General features: G+C 50.9%; 1 protein-coding gene across 2 annotated transcripts in view; it reads left to right on the forward strand.

Annotated features, from left to right (window-relative positions):
• Positions 1–22,364, forward strand: part of SHC3 (SHC adaptor protein 3) — a 93,368-nt gene that overhangs the window by 64,569 nt on the left and 6,435 nt on the right. The window contains exons 6-11 of one of the 2 annotated variants that reach the window (XM_027616769.1): positions 3,407–3,458; positions 6,452–6,578; positions 8,798–8,948; positions 9,975–10,062; positions 10,680–10,835; positions 14,114–14,409. In XM_027616769.1, coding sequence (XP_027472570.1) covers positions 3,407–3,458; positions 6,452–6,578; positions 8,798–8,948; positions 9,975–10,062; positions 10,680–10,835; positions 14,114–14,409 — 870 coding nt within the window. Of the gene's footprint in view, positions 1–3,406; positions 3,459–6,451; positions 6,579–8,797; positions 8,949–9,974; positions 10,063–10,679; positions 10,836–14,113; positions 14,650–22,364 lie in introns of those variants that run through there. The other variant, XM_027616768.1, reaches the window with a different exon arrangement.

Below are 22,364 nucleotides of genomic sequence, written 5' to 3' on the forward strand. Positions count from 1 at the left end.
ATGGTCTCCTCTGTCCCCTGCCTTCCCTTCTACTTTCTTTCTAGTCCCTTCATTTCTTATGTTTAATTGTAAAGTGAAAGACCTCATTGAGACACACATCTAGACCGTGGGAGTCAGCCACAATCAAAGCTATCTGAAGGGCATCGCTGAGGGTGCTATGTGGAGGGACAGGTGCGCCATTCTCCACCCGTGCTGCACGCGCACGCCTAGCTGTCCTCACATCTTCCCCTGTGTCTGCATCGGCTCTAATCGACTTGCAGGGGCTCTAACTGCTGATCCAATATGCTGCTTGGAGCCATAGTTTCTGAAATTTGGGAGGTAACCCAGCCTGAAAAGTAAAAGGAAGAAAAGAACACACCTGTAGTCAACAGATTCTTCCAAGAACTTGTCTCAAACCTCATCTAATGCTGATGTTAGGAGTGGACATACAGAGATGGAAAATTCTGGAAGCCAAATACATTGGCTTGTGTTCAAATTATGTTACTCTCCAGGATGTGCACAGGTCTATGAGGTGCTTTCAAATTTCCTCATCATCTCATCATTAACAAAAAAAAAAAAAAAAAGAGGAAGCATTCAGTGACCCTTAAAGTAATTCATAACCTTTTTATATTTTCTTCTGATGCTGAAAATGTCATTAGGAGGACAGGAAACCCAGTTACTTTCCATTTTAACCAATCAAATGTGTGTTCATGTTGTGCATGAGTTCCCATTCCAAACTGGTTTGTCACCACTATAATTGGTAGATGTTTAAGTAAAACTAACAATTCCAGGTTGTATTCCTGGTTCTGCCACTAAGTGTGTATCTATTTACTGCTTTGTGCTTTGGCTTACCCAGTAAGAAAATGGCATTTTGAAATATCAAATAAGACAGTGAAAAACACTGTTAATCCAAACTCCCCAAAAGGTGCACTATTATTCTAATCTACTGTAATTAACTGTTCCAAGGCCCCCAAGGAGTGCCGGAATGCTGGCCAGGCTCAGAAAGTCCCGGAGAGTGGGAACAGGGACGGGGTGGGCACAGGACAGGCACTTGGAAGCCCCATCTCAGAACTTGGGGTGTCCAGTGTGTGGCTGTGTGATGTCTAGAACAATGTCCTGAATAGCAATACACCCTTGCCCCCACAGTGTGCCAGAAAATGATCAATATTGACATTAGAAGAGCTCAGCTCTGGGTCCATCTGGGGGACGGGACACGTGTCACAGCTCCTTCCTGGTCTTCTTTTCCCAGAGCAGCATTTCTCAGGCTGGAGTAAGAATTTAAAAAGAAGAATTTCCTTGCACTTTCCACTTGTGCTGACTCAAATTGATTTTGTTACCCAAATATGCACAAACATAAATCAAGTATTGACTCCTTCTGTTTCGACTTCTTATTGAACACTAAACCCCAATCCAGGTCAGACGTTTAATACCGATAAACACGGGAAAGCTGACAGCATTCAGTTACATTAATTTGCTGTGATGGATGGTTTTGGGTCTCTGCTCTCAGCGTGCCTCTGGAACCTGCCACCATAGTGCAGGATCCTTCAAGGTCGGCCTCTCTCCACTACCTTGGGTGCCTGGATGACTCAGTCCCTCCACTAATTTATTCTATTCAAGCAAGCCCTTCAGTGATACATCATTATGTACAAATGTGACATTCATTGCTTGAATTGGGGCAAAATCATCTAGTCTGAGTGTTCTTTTTTCTCTAATTCTTTACAAACCTGGCACCCGTAATATCAGAAACCCAACAGAGAACCTTGGTGCTGACAGCACACGCAGAACTGACACCACAGTGGTCACACGGGTGGGCCCAGATATTCTTGTATTAATTTTTAAGATTATCATGGGAATGAAAACACGAATTTAAAAAAAAAATTCTGATGACACCTCAAACAACGGGGACTATACTTGCCCAGCCCCAGGGTTCCACGGATCACAGACTGAGAGACACGAGTGCTGTCATAGGACCCTTCTAATGCTGTTAGCCCCTGAACCCATGAAGAACATCTGTGACTCCAAGCTGCATATGGCTTCAGATCCCGACAGATCTTCCCTGTTGGAAATGACCGGAAGCTGGGTCCATGCCCTTCCCAGCTCGGTCTATGAATATACCAGTGGGCAGTGGCCTGAGCAGGAGGATGGAACAGCATAGGCAGGCTGCATGCCAGAGGGACCCCAGGTAGCAGCCCATCATGTCAGAAGCTGCCAAGAGAGCCCTCACCATGAACTCTGGGAAACGGTGTGTACAGACAAGTGCCCGGCACCTGGCACCTCCAGCAGTGGGTGCTCATGACCCCTGTACACCCCCACATGCACTGTCCTCTCCCTCCTGTCAGAGTGTTGTCCTGGAGCAGAGAGAGAAGAGGTGGTGTGCTGCCCATGGAGAGAAGTAATGGAGGAACTCACGGCACAGAATCTGTCAGATGCTGAATGCAGCGGGAGCCCATCTGTAACTCTGGAGCCTTCGAAGCAGTGACATTTGGGAAGTATCGGCAACAATGGGGTGCGCCTTTACCAGTTGCCTCCCGGAGACTTTTTTGAATGTTGCAAATGTCAACTTTGCAGGGACGTCTTTTCTGCTTTCAACAACGAGGAGAATTATGTTTCCTCTGCCGGTTTAGAAACTAAAACCCATGTGGTGGCCCTAGCCCACTTCTGAGGACAGAGTTTCCTCCGTGCGGCCAAGCGGACTCGCTGTCCCCTGTTACAGCCAGACTAGTCCATGGAGCTCATGTGTTGGAAACGTCTTAAGAAGATTAAAATTACTGCTTCTGTCCGAGAGGAAAAGCACCATCACATCTCCTCCGCCCAGGAAGGTGTTTCCCACCCAGCTTCTGGTTTCCTCTCAGCCTCTAGACCGGCAGCACCAGCATTAGTGGGAAACTTCTTGGAAATGCACACTTAGGGCCTCACCTCAGACCCACAGAATCAGAAACCCCGAGGTGGGGGCCCACAATCTGTTTCCACAAGCCCTGCGAAGGAGGCCTCGGCCCGCTCCAATCGAGGACTACTGCTGGGTAGAGCCGAGGGAAGGGCACGTCAGCCTCCATCGTAGCAGAACCGTCTGGAGAGCCCCCGACCTCCCTCCCCGCCAGTCCAGTTAGGTCAGGTTATCTGGGAGTGGGGCTTCGGGCATCAGTGTTGTTAGAGCCCGTGGGGGGTCCAACACACAGAGAACGGGGTGCCCGTCACTTCCCTGCTGCTAGGGCGCAGGCACGGACAACAAGGTCAGTGCGAGCTGGGGTGGACGCAGAACTCAGGCCCCGGCCTGCACCTGCCGAGCCAAAGTCCCCATTTCACGAGGCCCGGGGATTCCTGCCCGTGGAGGTTGGAGGAACGCCGCCTGACCGGGCTGTTGGAGTCCTGAGCCGGTCTGTGCGCTGTGCATCCAGCTGTGATTAGTGACGTGCATGTCTCGTTACAGGACACAACGGACTATGTGGCGTACGTGGCGAAGGACCCTGTTAATCGCAGAGGTAAGCAGTGCTTGACTCCTACGGTCTCTTGGCCACCTGCAGCCAGGCTTCAAGCCGGTCTCCAGACATTCCTCATTATCTCTGCCCCCTTGGCCGACTCGAGCATGTGTCCTGGCGCACTGTTAATGACCGTGGGGGTTTGTGGGCAGTTAGGTGCAGCAGCATCCTTGGCCCGGTTGGGAGACACTGGACGACCCTGAGCGTCAAACACGCACCTGCGTGCAGATGGCTGTAGCTCGGCGCACCTGGCTTGCACATCACAGATCCCATGCAGGTGCACCTGGCCTGTGCATCACAGATCCCCCGCAGGCCCTGAACGTGGCCTCGGTGACACCCGGACCCTCTCCAGCCCGCCTGTCCTCCTGCCCAGCTCCAGCTCCGAGGCCAGCTCCACCACCCCGAGAAGCCTCCGCTGCCCGGCACAGCCCTGGAGCACGGGGGCCAAGCTCTTGTGCCGTCCCCCCACACCCCACAATGCTGCCAGGGCCTCAGACGCAGCCTGGATGGGGGATCTGAGGCATTGGAGCACTCTCCATCCTCCCAGACCCTTTATTCCTAGACCCTACCTCCACAGCCACAACCCCATTCCTTTGATCATGTACAAAACCCAAGCCCCACCCATGGGGGCTAATAGCCTGGGTGGGGGCAGGCTGAGTACAGTGCGCTACGCTCGAATACGGGTCATCCCACAGCCCCATGTAGAACTCCCTGCTGAAGATCGCGGCTGGGCATTCCAGCAATACAAAGCAGCCGTTCTGCCTCAGCCGGCTGGTTCCCCTCCCCTCCCACCCTCCACCCCAGGTACCACCTGTTAACATTTTCTAGTTTGCTTTACAGGACTTTTATCTACATATATTCCCTTCTGTTAAAATTCCAATGCGAAGGAGAGCCTAGCGTTCTGTTTCGGCCCCCTCCCCCATACTGCCTCTTGGACATGTTTCCAGGACAGCCCACGGAGAACAGGTTACTGTCCGTGGGGTGACGCCCCGTGACGAGATGTGTCTGCCAGGTGCCAGGTCAGAGACTCCCAGGGGTCCGTGTACAGACTCCTTCCCTGCTCTTCCACACGACGTTGTGTGGCCCCTCCTAGAGGCATTTGCAGAGGGATAGGTCAGGGGACCTTGCCAATCACCACCCAGTCTGGTTGTAAAAATTTGCATTCCTATGTAAGTGCTCCTTCCAGGCAACACTGCGAGGTACCGGAGCCTGGAGACGTGGCTTACGTCTGCATCTGCAGGCTCTGCCGCCCTCTCTATCCGACCAACGGGCTCAGCCCTCAGCCAACAGGGAGCTCCCCCTGCAGCCCTGCCCCTTGCAGATGCCGGAGGAACCGATTTAAAGAGAGCCCAGTCCAGGCTTCCGGCTCCCTGCCATGTAGACTAGCAGCCCCGTGGATGGATCCTGCAGCCCCCTCTGCAGAAACCGTGTCCTTCTGCTGTTCTGCTTTTCAGAAGGGAGGGAAATGGCTCATTTTTGACACTTCCCCAGCCTACTCTTCTCCAAAGTACCAACCAGGCACCTCGCCTGGCTGGTGGGGACGCAGGGGTGTGTGTGCGTGGCTGGAAACAGGAAGGTGGGGACCGGGTGTCCCCCTCCCTCCCGCCCAGGCTCCTGCCTCCTTTACGGGCTGGAGGGAGACCTCCACTCCTACCGCATCACACACAACCATGCGCCTCAAACAGCTACGTAATACGGGCTTGCTCTGTGTTTCCCGGGTTGATGTTTAATGAAAAACCAGTACCAATAGTAAAATAAAGTAATAGCAATAATCAAGAACAAAAATACAGCCAGGCATCCGTGTCCTTGGGACAAACCTCTTGGCCATCCCTAGTGTTCCCAAAGGGCTTGCACTGCGATCCAGAGCTGCTGTACAGTCACTCTGCTCTTCTCGGGCTAACCTGTGTCCTCAGTGCACCCCTCTCCAGTCTGAGGGGTGGCGAGAAGCCTGGGGACCCCGGGCCTGGCAGCGGCCATCGGAGGGAGCTCCACCGTGCCCGGCCGGCTTTGTGCTGCAAGAGGGCGGTTTGGTGGTGTTGCAGGTGCAGGGACAGCTCCCCTGTGGAATGCCTCCTCCCACCACCTGCCCCTGCAGTGCCTCTAGGGAACCCTCCTAAAATACAGTGACGTCCTAACCATTGGCAGGAGCCAGGTGGAGTATGACACCCACACTGGCCCTTTTCCATGGGGAGAATTCCTTTACCCCATTAGTGACATGACCCTGCGGGTCACACAGGGAGGGCGGGGACCCCTGTGGCCCCCGCAGACATGCATCTGGGAGGAGACATCCTACTTTCTCACTGGGCCGGCGGGTGCATTTGCAACGCGGCTAAGAGGTGCTCCAGGCCCCCCGAGGGGCCCTCTTCTGGCCACCGACACCCCAACTTTGATTTACTATTTAGCACAAGCTGCTTTTCTGAGAAGGTGCATGAATATCTGGCCTCACATTGGAGCAGGTGCAGGTGGTGTGCGGTGGGAGGGACCCGTGAATTAATATCCCTTCAAACTCATCTTTAATTTGTTTGAGTTGCCACATTCAGTGAGGACACTTAACTCCCACTGGGAGGTCAGCGAACAAGCTGCTCCGCATCCACGGAGTAGCTTAGGCCTCTCCCCGCGAGAGCCAGGTTAGGTCCATTCCCAGGCCCACGGGGCCTTCACGGGGCTCACTTCTTGTTACGATTAGGTTCTCTGTCCCACCAACGTTTCCTTCCAAACCCTGGTTTGTTCTGCTGGGCTCAGTGTTTGTACTTTATAGACTGTTAAGAAATTCCTAAGAGCAATCAATTTGAAATGACAAATGTCTGAATGTATTTACAAATAGACCCAGTAGTTTAGAGAGCAGAGCCGTTAAGAGATGCGTCCCCGTGGTGGTGCTCTACCGCGGTGGCGCAGGGCAGGCTGCAGGGGACAGCCTGTGAGGGACACGTGCCCCTCCTGTGGCGGAGCCTGGTGGCCCCGGTGTCTCTGACGGGCCCTGCCGCTTGCGCTCACAGCTTGTCACATTCTGGAGTGCTGCGACGGGCTGGCCCAGGATGTCATCGGCTCCATCGGACAGGCCTTTGAACTCCGGTTTAAGCAATATTTGCAGTGTCCTTCCAAGGTGCCCGCGTTCCACGACCGGTGAGTAGCGCTGTGACACCCTTCACAGTGGCCTTCTGTATTTTACAGTCTTTCCTCTTAAAGCCACTTGAGAGGAGAAAATCACGAAACGGCCTCCACAGGGCGTGGTCTGGATAGACGTGCTTGATCACAGGGCTCCGGGCTCAGAGGCACCTGGTGGGGCCGGGCTGAGGCTCAGGAGCCCCACAGATGGAGGCCGACATATGGGCGATGCTGTGAATGTTGAGGAGAACATTTTCTAGAAACTATAGAGACGGTAGCCAAGGTTACGGGGATGCAGTGTAATATGTTTGGTGCCGTTTCCTCTGCAACCAGGTGCGGGTCCCACGTGTCTCCTCCTTGGGTCTGCACGGCGCAGGTGCGACACACGCCTTGTCCTCGCCGTCATGGTTAGCACGGCCATGACGCGGGGCCCCGCCACGAGGCCCTGGGCTGGGTGGCCTGGGGACACCGAGCCTCCTGCGCCCTGGGCACGCACGCCCGTAGCCAGGATGAGCCCCGGCAGCTCCTGCTCATCAGTCCTTCAAGTGTCTAATGAAAGAGTAAATACGACTAGGAATTGGAGGAAACCTTCAGAATGTACCACCGAGTTTCCTCAGGACAGAAGAGCATTCTGCGCAGCACAAAGGCCCCAGAGAAAGTCACAGGGGGCATGTCAATAGTCTGTCCTTGCTCGGGCGCGCATCACGAAAGCCTCTTCCGACAGTGTGTTTGCTGTCAATGAAACCTTATTTCTCCAGAATTTGCTTTCCACTCTTGCTCCAGCGTCCACAGCCATGTTCTGTGGCTTCCGCATGAAGGCGGTGTCTACCTTCACCTTCATTATTACAAAGGCGTCTCTCACCCCTCTGAGCTCTGCCCCTTTCATGACTGAGGCTTTTAATCCATTCTCTCATCTCCCGGGAAATGGCTTTTAAGACATCCGTTTGGGAGGTGCCTGGGAAGACCCTACTCTTCCCAGCTGGTAGAAGCTTCCCCGAGCTCAGACGGGCCCGTGTGCGGGAAGAGCAGTTAGTTACAGTGTGGCAGGGCATGTTTTCATACTCTGTACAATGTATACACCGTATATAAAATTTGTAAGTTTGTTCACTATTCTCCTGCCACTTTTAAGTTTTATATATAATGGGACATAGTCATTAGAAAGAGTAGATTGGTATAGGTGTATTACCAGAATAAACCTCAAAAATCGTTTTTTTAAAGATTTTATTTATTTATTTATTTGAGAGAGCGAGAATGAGAGAGAGAGAGAGAGAGCACATGAGAGGGGGGAGGGCCGGAGGGAGAAGCAGACTCCCCGCCGAGCAGGGAGCCCGATGCGGGACTCGATCCCGGGACTCCGGGATCATGACCTGAGCCGAAGGCAGTCGCTCAACCAACTGAGCCACCCAGGCGCCCCTAAATCTCAAAAATCTTAAATGGAAAAGGATAGGAAACATTTATGGAAGTTTTAAAACCAATAAATAAAATTGTGCATGTAGTTTATGGATAAATGCGTGTGTATGAAGAGTACAAAAACATGTAAGAATATTGTACATTGAAAGGGTCTCAGAGCCGTTTTGCCCCCTCCTATGGCTGTCAGGCTGCTGGTTTTCACTGTGATTGTGGGCTGTTGGTTTTCAAGGCTACCATAGAGACAGGAATAGGGCAAGTTAAAATGCCACAAGCCACTGTTCTTACAGCTGATGGCTTAAACACACACACACACACACACACACACACACACAAATATTAGTTTGCTGCAAGCTTCTGATTAATTTCCAGGGTTCTGAAAAAGTTGATTTTGAAAAACATTTTTTTTCTAGTTTTCTTGTTTGTTTTATGGAAGAGAGAATTTTCAGAGATTTTTACTCTGTCATTTTCTCTGATGTCACTAAAGTCTCCACTTTTAGTTGATTATGCTTTGACTTAGGGAAACGAATGTGCCTTGAGGATCTGGCTACCTCTAGATATAAATCCTTTCTTTCCTAATTAAATGTCCTTTTGAAAAAGGAGTTCTTCCGTGTTTCAAATATGGTTGGAATTTTCCGGAAAGTAGAACTGCAGATAAGGGAGAAGTATTTGGCCAAACCATTCATCTGCTTTTTAGGGTTGAGATCTAGAGAGTGAGGAGACAGTGACTAACTCTCTTTTCTGGGGTAGCACATCCTCACATTAGGTTTGTTGGTTTTGACAACAAGCTCCGCTTTTGGCTAAAGCTCTGGAAAATCCTCTTCTAACAGAATGCAGAGTCTGGATGAGCCTTGGACGGAAGAGGAGGGGGACGGCTCAGACCACCCATATTACAACAGCATCCCAAGCAAGACACCTCCTCCAGGGGGTTTCATAGATGTGCGGCTGCACACCAGGCCCCAGGCCCCCGACACAGCCCAGGTGAGTCTTGTACCTCTGCCTGGGTAGTGGCCGCCTGAGCTTTATTTCCTTTCATCTTCCACTTGATGGACGGGCTGTGTTCTGTCCAGTCTTTGACAGAAAAACTCACTTGTTTTCTTCTCTGGGATGACACAAAGCAGACAAGTAGGGGAGGCTTTTGTTTTAACATCCCAGGGTGTTAATCAGATGTCTTGGAACTGTATTAGGATTCTGGAGGAACGAGTCTGGGGGTCTCCTCTCCGTCCTGGGACAAATCCCATTGTACTGGGAGCTCAATGAGAAGAAGAAAGAGCTCAAGACTTTTAAAAGGCCTGGGCGCGCTTTGCATTCCCCGAGAGGAGAGTGGATGTGGGCCCTTGAAATGATGAGAATTTTATGAGCCTTCTCTTTCACCCCTTTCCCTGATTTTTCCTCCAAATCAACATTCCAGTAAGGCAATTGTTTTTTAGAGTTGCAGTATCTCTATTTCATTACGGAGAATTTTTTGATGTCACCTACCTTGTGCGAATAACAATGACACTGATAGGAGTGGCAAAATAACAGTGACATCAAGACGCAGTGGCTCTGACGCAGAGGTGGATGGGGTGGGCGTGGCCAGCCGCGCGGGGCCGGGGGGCGTGATCTGACACAAACGCAGCAGCCGAAGTGGGGGGCGTGATCTGACACAAATGCAGCAGCCGAAGTGGGGGGCGTGATCTGACACAAACGCACCAGCCGAAGCTGACTTTACGAGGGTGGCGCTGCGTTAAGAGGGCTCCATTTTCGGCCACACGGAGGGCGGGTTGATGCTGGAAAATGAAAACAGGATGGGCACGTGTAGTTTTGAGGCGATGCAGCCCCTTCCTCACACCCACGCAAACCTATTTCCCAAATCCTAATGCCGACTGTGAGGCATGAAGGGAAAGTGGGAGTAATTGGAAAGTACCCGACCCCCCGTTGGGGACCCTTGTACTGCACTGTAGCTTTTAGAGATGGGGAAGGGGGCAAGGATGCTTTTTCTCTTTATGTATTTACATGTGTCTATAGTTTGCAGGAAAAGAGCAGACTTACTACCAGGGGAGACACTTGGGAGACCCGTTTGGCGAAGACTGGCAGCAAACACCTGTCAGGCAAGGTGAGAGGCAGGGTGAGGCGGGCGGGCCTCGGGGCACCCTTGGCCCAGCTAGGAGGTCCCCTGGAGGCACTGCCTGTGGGTGGGGGTCCTCGATCAAGCGCTCACCCTGGGCCTCCTTCGCGGAGCCTGGGGCACGAAGGTCTGCTCTGTTTGTGAGGAAGGGTGCCTGGCATTGCATTGCTAGAATGGAGTCGATTTACAAAGCACCCACTTAGACTTAAAGGCAAAACAGGGCAATTTAAATGAGGCTGTGGCTCTTCTGCTCCGTTCCTTGCTTTGGGGCCTCTGTAAAGGAGATAAGGGGACCCGGGCAGCCTCCCCGCTGTGCCTGCTCCGCTCCCCCACCCAGGTCAGGGCCAGAGTCTCGGCCAGGCCCTAGAGATCACGTGTCCACCCTCGCAGGCTGCCCGGTCACATTTTGACATGAAGGCTGGGAAATCGTCCAGGCCAGAACACAACAGCAGTGCCAGGGTCCGAAGAGGGGCATTAGACCCGCAAGAGGATTTATCTAACAGCCCATAGGATCGTCCCCGTGCGGGGTGGGGCAGCTATGGGCATTGCGCCCATGACCAGCCTTTCCATTGTAAGAGAAGAGGGGGCTTGTTTTCTTGTTGCAGGGTCCTTGGACATCTACGGCATGCCGGAGGGGAGAGCGCCCGCGGCCCCTGGAGAAGCCCCCACCTACGTGAACGCGCAGCACCTCCCGCCACAGGCCACGCCAGCCTCAGGCAGCAGCGCGGAGAGCAGCCCGCGGAAGGACCTCTTCGACATGAGTGGGTTGCCATTTGTCTGGGTTTCCTATCTTCTGAGGTTGCTTTCTGCCATGCCTTGTGCTGAAACCTGTGCAGTTAGCATGCTTTCTGCTAGCAGGGTGCTGATGAACAGGGATGACTATCTGCACTTCTCTGGGTTGTGATTGGGCTTTTCAGGGCTTTGAACTCGGCTGACCTCTGCTTTGGGATGACAGCCCTCTCTGAGGTCCGGAGGCAGAGTAATTTCCCCTCTTTTTGGAACCGACGTTCCTCTTGAAGAGCTGCCCGTGCATTGAGGCAAATGATACACACACAAAGCACTCGTTTATTCACTTAAATATTAGTCAGCTGTTATGTTCCAAATACCGTATCAGTTGCTAAGGATGCCAAGGTGACATGCAAGACCCTGCTTCACAGAGCCCTCGGTCTGTTGAGCAGGACCAACACGTACGCGAGAAAGGGCGATATACCTCGCGTGCACACACTCGCTCGCTCTCCCGTATTCCTGGTATTCACATACCATTTGGCTCACTGGGGTCTGCAGAAAAGCCAAACAGAGGGTCTCGTGGAGCGTAAGTAACCACGGTGTGTTCGTGGGTAACAACAAGTGCCCGGGGGAACCCCAAAACAGGATGAGGAGTGTGACAGGAAGCTCCTCAGCAGTGCAGAGATGTGCTCTATGGACCTTCGATTTGTCGTGTGGACTGGGACGCATAAATCATCCATGAACGTGGTAATGGAAGTGGGAATTGTTGCTAAGGAATTTTGAAGGAGCTTCTCGCGTTCCCAAAGAGCTTTACATCTCCATATTGCTTTGTCAGCTCCCTGAGAATTTTACAGGCTAGAGAAATCCCTTGAGAATTTAACAAGTGTCTGCCATGTGCTAGGCACCTGTTACTTTAATTTCTGCAACAGTCCTGCGGGTAACTACCATTATTGTCACTCTGTCATGGAGGAGAAAAACACAGGCTCCTAGAGGCTGGTCAGGGCAGCCTTGCTGGTACGGCGCGTGCTCTCTGTGGTGCCGTGTGTGAATGAGGATGTGCTTGAGTGCTGCTACCATCAGGCAGCCTCCTGACCACAAAAGTCTCTTTCTCCTCAGACACTTTGGTTTCCCACGCAGTGGATTTCCAGTCTGACTTGCAAAAATCACCACTGACAGAAGAACTGGGGACTCTCGGGGCTTGGAGGCACCTTAACAGTCATTGGATCAAATCCTGTCTCTTAAAAAATGTGGGAACAGTCTCAGAAGTATGAAGCGACTTTCCCAAGACACAGAGCAAAGTGGCGGCTCTCTGAGCGTCTCTTGCATCTCTAATGATATTTCCCAACAGCAGTTTAGAAGCAATATTTGTGGTCAATTTTCACTGTTTAATTTAGTCAATTTACCAGTGGCTCTTGGCCCCAGAGCCTGAGGAGAGGTAGATAAGGGACGAGGGTTTGAGATGGGAAAAGTGAGAACCAGAGCCACCCTTTGTCACCATCAATTTCCTCCTGCTCCCAAACCAGAGAAGGGGAGACAAGAAGAAGAAAGGGCCTGGAAAAGGTAGTTTATTTTGAAAAGTCTGGAAAAAGAATTAAGCCAGCACTTTGTGTTGTTTCTCTTAAACCACCAGAGCTAAATAATGATGGTGCTGCTCCTGGTGCTGATGGTAGTAGTGGTGATGATGGTGATGGTGGTGAGGATGGTGGTGGTGATGATGGTGATGATGGTGATGGTGGTGATGGTGGTGATGAAGATGGTGATGGTGGTGATGTGATGGTGATGAGGTTGGTGGTGGTGATGATGGTGATGGTAATGGTGATGGTGATGATGATGATGATGGTGACAATGGTGATGATGGTGGTGATGGTGGTGATGATGGTGATGGTGGTGATGATTATGGTGACAATGGTGATGATGGTGGTGATGGTGGTGAGGATGGTGGTGGTGCTGATGGTGGTGAGAATGGTGATGGTGGTGAGGATGGTGATGGTGGTGATGAAGGTGATGAGGGTGGTGATAATGATGATGGTGATGGTTATAGTGATGGTGGTGGTAATGGTAGTGGTAACGCTGATGATGGTGGCAAGGTGATGTTGATGGTGGTCACGATGGTGGTGGTGATGGGATGATGAGGGTGATGATGGTGACAATGGTGATGGTCTTCATAGTGATGGTGGTGGTGGTGATGGTATAGAAACGTTACAATAAATCTTTTCAACTACTCCAGGTAATCAGGAAGAAATAGGATAAAAAGAGAAAATCTATTTTTAGGCAATAGTTTTAACCTGCTTTTATTCCCAGATTTGTGAGCAATTTAACAAGTATCAAAATGCCCTGATTTGGGTTTCATTTATTCACCTGACCCCTGCCCATCCTCTACTAACAGTTGGTCTCCTTCTAGAGCATTTGTCGAATATTTGTGGGTATGGACTCCATCCCAGGAGCAGTGTTGCATCTGGGGACATAGTTGTGCCCAGGAGAGAACCGACCCGTTCCCGGGGTTCAGGCACTGTGCTGCTTGGCAATGTGTCGCCATCCTCACACCTTATGCTCTGCAGCACCGTGTGCATTTTCGAGTGCTTTTGTACATATTACCTCATTTGAAAGTGGAGAATTGGGGTTTCATCAGGTGTCCCTGGGGACTTTTTGTGCTGCTGTTGTCTGTTGCCCTTGGTGGAAAGTGTGTCCTGAAGGGCGTGCAGTCATGCTTGAGTTCAGACACTCACACAGAGCCTTTTTCCACAAGAGGAACAAGCGAAGGCCAAGGGGAGGTGGTGCTCCTAACCTGGGGCAAGTCACACAAAAGGGCCCCGAAAAATGTCAGTCTTCTTCTCTTTTAAAAATTGGACTGATGCAAGAATTTTGAAACAAACATCTGATGGTTGGGTATAGGTTTTGCACTAAATCTAACTTTGCAGATTATCTTCCTGTTTGTGTAGTTCCATTAGCATTGGCAGGTTTTCATTCAGAAGAAAACCGATTTATTAAAAGGCTAGCTGATGTTCCAGAAGAAGTAGATGGCCTCCAATATGTGTGGCCTTGTGCAGCATGCAAAAGTGGAGTCATTCTAACTGGCTAGACAGAGGGTGTGGTTGAATCCCTGGCGTGAGGCACAGCGCCCAGCTGTCTTGGGAAGGCAGACTCGTCAGAAAATCATGCCAAGGTTTGGGCTGTGGTTAATATTACCAGCCAGTCATTTTTCTGTAGGTTTGTTTCTGGTGGAAGTTGCCTTGGCATTTCCATCGATCACGTTGAGCATTCTGTCATTTGTTCTTCTTGGGGTTCACTTGTTTCTGGCGATTGTTGTTGACAGAACCTTTTGAAGATGCTCTCAGGAACCAGTCCTTGGGGCCTGCGCTGAGCAAAGCAGCCTCGGTGGAGTGCATCAGCCCCGTTACCCCCAGAGCCCCAGATGCCAAGATGCTGGTGGAGCTGGAAGGGGAGCCTTGGTACCAAGGGGAGATGAGCCGGAAGGAGGCCGAGGGGCTGCTGAAGAATGATGGGGACTTCCTGGTCAGGAAGAGTGCCACCAACCCAGGCTCCTTCGTCCTCACGGGAATGCACAATGGCCAGGCCAAGCACCTGCTGCTTGTGGACCCGGAAGGCACGGTGAGCACAGGGCGGGACACGGCCTGCCTCCTGACAACAGTCTCCCCTTGGTCTCTGTGCTGGGTGACCACACTTTCCCTCCACTGCCCACACGGGCTGGCTGAGGTCTTGGCGGCCACTCCTCCAGGACCCGGGAGCCCAGGAGCAGAGGGCTTGTGAATTCGGGCCAGCACCCAGCTTGCGCTTGGAAAATCACGAGGCATGAGTTTCCAGCTTTAACGCTGATGTCCTTTACAATAAATAAATACAAATACTGAGAAAGTCTTCCTGTCCAATACATTCTTAGTGGATACGGAAGTGCAGGGGTCCTGGGCTTTTAGTATTTACCTCAAGTATCTCTAAAAGTTGAGTCACCGAGTTTCTGTTCCTAGAGTGCACACTGTGATGAGGCCCTACATAAAGCCCCTATTAATTAGCCTCTTGCTTTCCCACTCGGGGAAGTCATGCCTCATGACAGTGAGTTTGGCCTTTCCTGGCAGCACAGTCATGTCTAAGAGCTCTGTGGGTTTGCCTGCATTTCCCATCCTCCAGCCAATAAAGAGATTCAACTTGATCTTGGCACAGTCCAAGAATTATTAACTTTAATAAATATAATGACATTAACTGAACCGTTAAATAAATTCCAGGATTGTTGTTTAAAACCTGTTATCCAGTGAAAACAAAGATGCAAGTAGCGTGATCAAATAGTAGCTAAGAGCATTGCTTGTCCTGATTGACTGGTAGGGATGAAGCCTCAGTCTTCAGTTGGACTTGAATGCAATTTAATTTAATTTGGTGGTGGGGGACCTGACCTAATTTACGGCTTCAGGTGGCTGCACCTCGGCTCTGTGCCTCCTCTCCTCCCTGCACCTGGACAACCCCTCCCTGGGAACGTAATGTGAATCCTTCCAACCCACCTTCTTCGGTCAGTCGTGGGAATTTTTCCCACAGATATACATTGGGGAAAACAGATACTGTGTGTCTGTGTCTTTGCAATCATGATAGTGCCTCTCAAGTCCCATTTCATTTCGTTCGTTTTTCCTCTCACACATGTTTTTGAGATCTGTCTGTGGTGCTTTCTATACGCGGAATCATCACTTGGCTGGGCTGCCAGGCGTCCCCTGTCCGCGGCCACACGTCACTTGTGGAAATGTCTTGGGGAGGGCTGAAGGCACTAGGAAGCCTTCTGCGTGTTTCCCCACGATGGTCTTTCTGGGGCACATCCTAGGACTGGGGTTTTTGCTCACAGGATACGCGTATAGTTAGTGTCACCAGGGGCTGGTGTTTGCTTCCGGAATGGCTGGACTACTGGGGGGCGAGGCAGCCGAACACCAGGGTTCCCTCCTCCGCCTCCTCCTCCATGTTGTCCTCCCAGCATGGCCCATCTGGGGGATGCGGCAAGGAGGAAAGCATGTCTCCGTTGTGGGCTGTGTCGTCCTTCAACCCGCATCCACAGGTTCCTCCTGGAGACGTCACATTCCCACCTTTCCACCATGCTTTTCTTCTGATCTTCTACCTGGACCCTTCTGCTGAGTTTCTCAGACATAGAATTTCCAAATGAATGCTCCCATTTTTTCACATATCTGATCATTTTGTCCGTGATGTTCTCCACCAAATAGAAGTTTCCCTTTTATAAAGGTTTACGGTCTTGAGTTTTAGAAGATTTCCTCACCTGCAGTCACGGACATACTGTGTTCTTCTATGTTTTCTTCGTTTGGCTTTGAAAGCTTTATTTTTCACATGTATGTTTTAATTCTCACTAGAAGTGCTTCAAAGATGACCTAAGATAGGGAGCCCAAGTTGCTTAGATCTCCAGGCAGTGAGCCAACGTTGGGTCATATGGGTGGTCCTTCTGTTACGCACTCTGCGCTCTGCAAGTCCAGCTGTTTCTCGAGTGTCTGCCCTGTTCTGTCCAACTGACCATTCAGTCCTGGTACCAGTACCATGCCATTTGGTCATTATGGCTTTGAAACATCCTTAACATCTGTCTTAACACCTTCCTCTTGAAACTCCTTTTTGTATTCTCTAGTGTAGCTTTCTCAGACCTTTATTCCTCTTTGTTCTGGTTTCAGACAGTTTATCCAGGCACCGAAAATGCATGATTTTGGTAGGACTGGCGTTGAATTTACAGATGAGTTTTGGGGGAGTGCTGATAGATTTTAGCATTAAATCATCACGTCCATGAACATGGCATGATCTCTACTTATTTAGTGTTAAGATGTCCTTTGTTAGAATTTAAAAATTCCCTCCAGGAAGTTCTCGTGCTTCCTCTGTTTGGTTCCATCCTAGAGTGTCTGGTTTTAATCTTGTAAGTCGTGTGTTATTTTGGTTACGTTTTCCCAACGGTGATTGCTGCGGGAAGAGGAATGTAGTGTGATCTCATGCCCAGAAATCTTGCTGATGGCAGCATTTTTTCCAGAACGGTGGTCGTGCCATGGCAAACAGCAACAGCCGTGTCTCCTGCTTTCCAGCTTCCAAGCCTGCAGGATGGTCTCGCCCCATGGCATTCACCGGGCGCCCTTGGGCGTTGACCGGGAGAGGGCGCCCTTGTCTTGCTCCCAGCCTGTAAGGGGCTGTTGGAGGCTTTGTTCCATTAAGAATGATGCAAGCTTTGGGTAGATTGTCTTCATCAGCCCAAAGGATGTCATTCCCTCATTCATTCGCTCACTGCACAACGGTGCACCGAATAGCTACCAAATCCAGGCATTGGTTTTGACGCCTGGGCTACGGCCGAGAACCCATTACAAAACACACCCTCTGCTTGTGTGGAATTTGTATGTATTAATTTCTTAATTACTTTTGGGATACTGGATTTTATCAAATGCTTCTTCAGCATTGCCTGAAATAATGTAATAATAATGTCTTTTTTTTGAGTCCATGAATGTGGGGATTTGCACAGGCAGGTTTTTCTGATGCTACGTCCTGGCATGAGCCCTGCTTGGTCCTAACATAGTCTTCACAAGCTGCGTTGCCGGATTTGGGGATCTAACAGTAACTTTAGGGTGTTTCCAGCTGTGCTTTCTAGGTGAGGTTGGTCTTCATGGTCTTTGCTGCCTTTTGCTTGTGTTACTCATCTGGTTGGGGTGTCAACATTATAGGGTTATGTTCACCTCTTACAACAAGCTAGGCTCACCCCAGATCAAAGAAGCCTTCCCTCCCCATCGCATCTTACATAGAATCCCCTGGAGGGCCCCTATTTACGCACCATGATTTATTTTCACCTTGAAGCCCTTATCACAAACAGGCGCTCATTTATTTGCTAACCTGCTTATTAAGTGGTTTTCCCCCCTGGATTGTCATCTCTGTGAGGCGAGCAGCCCTAGTCAACGCGCTACCCCAGCACCTGGAAGAGCGGGTGCTCGACACGCATGTGGCAGGTGAGGGAGGCGCAGAGGGACATGGGGCTTTCACGGGAGCTGAGAGCCCCAGAGTCCACATGGTGCCAAGGGGCCCGAGCTACTGATGGGGATGTCATCACAGATAAGCTTTTCTAAACAGAATCCATGCAGAGCGATTTCCATTTGCAAGGGCTGCTACTAATGCATCTCTGTTTTCTGAGAGAAAATACCCAAGCAAATCTGTGAAAAGATAAAAACTGTAGTTGTAACTTTCAGGTATTTTTTAAGGATGAGAAGTTCATAGTTTACCTAAATTATACCATCTCATAGAGCGAAGACAGTTAATGTTTTATTTACTCAGTCCTTATAGACACAAGGATGATTAAGGAAGGGCAGGTACGACCACTACCATACACGCACACACGGGGGGCAGGAAGGTGCCAAGGGTGAGGGGGGCCAGGCTGCGGCCGTGAGCTCACACCAGGTGCTGGAGCGAGCCACAACCCCAGGCTGTACTGTCCACGTGGCTTTAATTTCGGAGGAGAAGTTTGTAGTGCCGCTGAGAAAAACTGTAAGTCCCACCTCCTAATAACTGTTCTTTTGGGAGGCTTTTTGCTGGATCTGCTGATCTAGTTTAATTGATCCAGTGGAGGAGGGCTTCAGCTGAGAAAGACTTAATCACAAATGTAATGTCGCTTCTTGCTGTTAGGACACCAAAATAGACGATGAACACATTCTCTTCAATATTTATTCATCTGATTTTCATGGTAATTGGTTGGTCCCTGACTATAAAGGGGGAAACTTGGCAGAACAGATTACTCAGAGAAAGAAGGATGCAAAAACAGTTCTGAGTCTAAATTTACTGCAGAGTACACCAACCTGTGCGCCTTCCCAGTGCACACTGATTGTGCAAGACAGGGGCTCCTGGGGTCGCTGGAACCTCGGGGGTCGAGGAGGGCAGTAGCAGGGCTCCTGAGCCCCCAGGCAGGTGTGGGGCCGCAGCTGGGCTGACGCCGGCGCCAGGCTCTGCAGGAGCAGCTCCAGAGGTGGAGTCTGGAGCGCTGGGTATTTCTGCAACATCTTCACCATCATTCAGTCAGCCCTCTTGAGCCTAAGATATTCCCCGAGGCCCCCGTCCTGGATTCATCCCTTTGGCGGGAAGGGCCAGCAGAGCGGGGCAAGCACATGCTTGCGTTGGAATGAGAGGCACCTGCACCATGGCTGGTGTTCCATGGGCTTCCCGAACGTGGTCTCAGGGCGTGGCACCTTTGTAAAGCACAAGTCGGCTTTGCATTTGGGAAATCACAAAACAATGGCAACCATCCAACACCCCACATTTATTAGGATTTTATTTTATTCTGAGAGTAATTAAGAAAATAAATCCCCCCATCCCTCCACTTAAAAAAGCCTTGTTATTTTAAAATTCCCTTTGTCTCAGGCCAACTAGGCTATGCTGAATTGACAAATGACATGGGATGTCTCACTGGTTTGAGGCTCTTCTGCCCCCCGGGTCCTTGGTTGGGTGACTCGGGTCCTGGGGGGCCTCTGTCTCCCGGGTCTGCCTTGTTAACCTGGGGTCTCCAAGGAGGAGAGAGGGGTGGAGAAAGCGGGGCTGTCGGTGGCCTCGCCAGGGACTCTTCGGCTCATACGGACCTGACTGCAGGAGACACGAGAGCCGTGCAAGGTGCAGCTGGTGGGTAGGGCCGTTGTGTCTTTTAACTTTGTATCAAGTAACACCTGCAAAGTGTAACTGAGCAAGATGTTATGAGGTTTCGGTGGGAAGCGACAGCCCCGGCCGCTCACCCCATCCGACCCGGATCCCGAGCGGCAGGTGCACCAGGCTCCGTCTGCAGGTGCCCTCCTGGTGCTCAAGCGGCTCTTCGGAGATTTCATATCTTACAGTGTCATTTCTTGATGTTCCCTCTGAAAAAATGAAAGGCTTAGCCTCTTTTTCAATTTTTGACAAGTGTTTCCGTTTTTCCAGGTTGTCTCTGTGCATGTAAACATGTGGAGCCTGTGTTGGTCCAGCAGAGCGTCCGTCCCTTCAGTCTCGCCTCTCCGTCCTCCCGCTCTGTCCGTCATCCCCTCCTTCTGTGTTTTCTGAATGCACAGACGTAGAGACAAGAGTATTGAACGCCTATGTACCTATTACTCGCTGCAAAGTTTACTAGTATTGTTCGGATCTCGCTTCACCCCATCCACTTGGGGGGGGGGATATTTTCTGAGAGGACAGCTCTCTTTTCCGGAATGATCTGAGGCTACCTTGCTCCAATGCGCCATCGGCCTGGGTACAAATGGGAGTGTCGTGCACTCACGGCCAGGGTCCCGTGCAGCTACCAGAATTGGCTCTCCACCCCCAGGGGCCACCGCCACCTGCTCTGCCTTCCTGCACCCCTCCCCCCAGCTGCCCCAGGAAGTGGTGTTCGCGAGCGTTCACCTGGAGGCTGGACAAAGGGGGCCTTGGGCCGGCTTCTCCTCTGCAGACTCTCTCCTTGCCTTGTAATTATTAAATATTTGGGGTGGGGAGGCACTGTGAAGTTACGTATACCCCCTCTATCCAACCAAACTTTCACCCTGCTAATGAATTTGTTTTCACCCGTGTGGATTCACGGCTCCCTGTGTGGCTCAGGGGGTTAGCACCAGCTGCCCTATCTGCTTCCTGCTCCTTCGAGCGGGTTTCAGTGCCCCTCTGACGTGGCCTCATTCTTTTGTACCTTCTTCCTTCAAATACACAATGGCCTCTGCCGCAGTCCTGTGATCAGCCACTTGTCCAAAGGAACCCCGGCCTGGTTCTTTTTCATAGGGAGACCAAGATCTGCACTTGGGGGTGTGGAGCACCTGCAGCTCAAGATGGACAGATTGGTGCAGACAGGGGCGTGCATGCACTCGTGCATATCTGTGTGCATTTCTGTGTCTGCATGTGTTAGAAATGGTATGTTCACAATAATTCTTCCAGTTCCACTCTGATATCGCAGAGTTCATCCTACTTTTTTCTTTTTCTACATTTGTAACTCTCTTCTCCAGCAATGAGAAGTCTGACCCCTTAGCCTTAGTATTTTCACCTCTTTCTTTGGTTAACTCATCTGTACGACACGCCCCCCCCCCACAGCCGCTGGTCCTCCCCCCGCGGACGCCACCCTCACCCTGTGGGAGCGCCAGCTTCTCGGCCCAGCCATTCCCCGTGGGCTCCCTGTCCCCCTGAGCATGCTCTGACCACCCCCTCCCTGCCCTGATGCCCGCTCAGGCCGCCCACCCCCGCCTGGCACCGCTGCCTCTGACACCCCGCACCTGTCTCGTGGCTCGCTCCTGACTCGGCCCGGACTCTGGCCTCCCGTGGGGGGCCACGGCGCCCCCACCCTAAGCACAGACATCTGTCTTCCTTGGCGTTTGGACTGATTGTTCATTCAGGAAGGAGAGGCAATGGAGAGCAAGGGGAGGGAGGAGATTTTCAGAGCTTTCGATAGCGTATCCAGGCAGCCTGCCGTCCCTCTCGTGAATACTTCAGCGTGGTCTCCTACAACAACAACACGACATCATTGTTATAGCCGACAAAGCTAAAGATAGTGACTTCACATATTCAAATTTCCCTGAGTATCTCAAAGATGTTCTTTGGATAGTACGTGTGTTGGAATCAGAATTCAAACGTGGTCCACGTGGTGCATCTTATTCTATTTTCCTTCCATTTCCCCTGACACCAGTGATTTGTTTGAGTGAATAGACATGTATTTGTCTGTAGAATATCCCACATTATGATTTGGGTTGTTGTGTCCCCTGTGGCTTCATTTCCCTGCTTCTCTGACCCCCAGATTTTCTATAAACTGATAGACACAGAGGCTTTAAAAACAGCCTCAGTGGGATATGATTCACATACACACCCATTTCAAGTGTATGATTCAGTGCTCCTTAGTGTATTCACAGATGTGTGCATCCATCACCAAAGTTGATCTGGAACATGATTATCACCTGCAAGCGTCTGTCCTTCACCTCGCCAGCCTCCCAGCCCCTAGTCCCTTAGCATCTCCGGGTTCTCCCTTCTTCTGGAATTCCCTCGGAGTAGAATCATATAACTGTGTAGACTTTTGTGACTAACCTCTTTTCCCGAGGACAGTGTTTTCCAGGTTCATCCATGTTGTATCATATGATGATCCATTAACAGTGGGTCAGCAGCTCGTTCCTTCCTGTGGCCGAATAACGTTCCACCTACGGACAGACCACATTTACTTGTGACGGATCTGCCAGTGAACGTTAGGCTGTCATGAGCAATGTTGCCGCAGATATGATGTTCATGTTTCTGTGGGGACGTGTGTGTCCATTTCTCTTGGACCTGTACCTCGGAGTGGATTTGTTGGGTTGTAGGGTAACTCTATAATCTGTCACTTGGGAAACCATCAGACAGTTTTTCAAAGCAGCTGAACCATTTTCTGTTCCAACTCACAGCGTGCAAGGGCTCCGATTTCTCCACACTGCTCCTACCCTTCTCATTGTCCACCGTTTCACTTCCGGCCATCCTTGTGGGTGGGAGGTGGGACACCATTGTGATTTTGACTTGTGTTTCCGTGATGACTAGTAATGTCACACATCTTTTCAGGTGCTTGTTGGCTTTTTATGTATCTTCTTTGGAGACACGTCTATTCAAAT

The sequence above is a fragment of the Zalophus californianus genome, chromosome 13, assembly GCF_009762305.2.
Source record: "Zalophus californianus isolate mZalCal1 chromosome 13, mZalCal1.pri.v2, whole genome shotgun sequence".
Taxonomy (NCBI): domain Eukaryota; kingdom Metazoa; phylum Chordata; class Mammalia; order Carnivora; family Otariidae; genus Zalophus; species Zalophus californianus.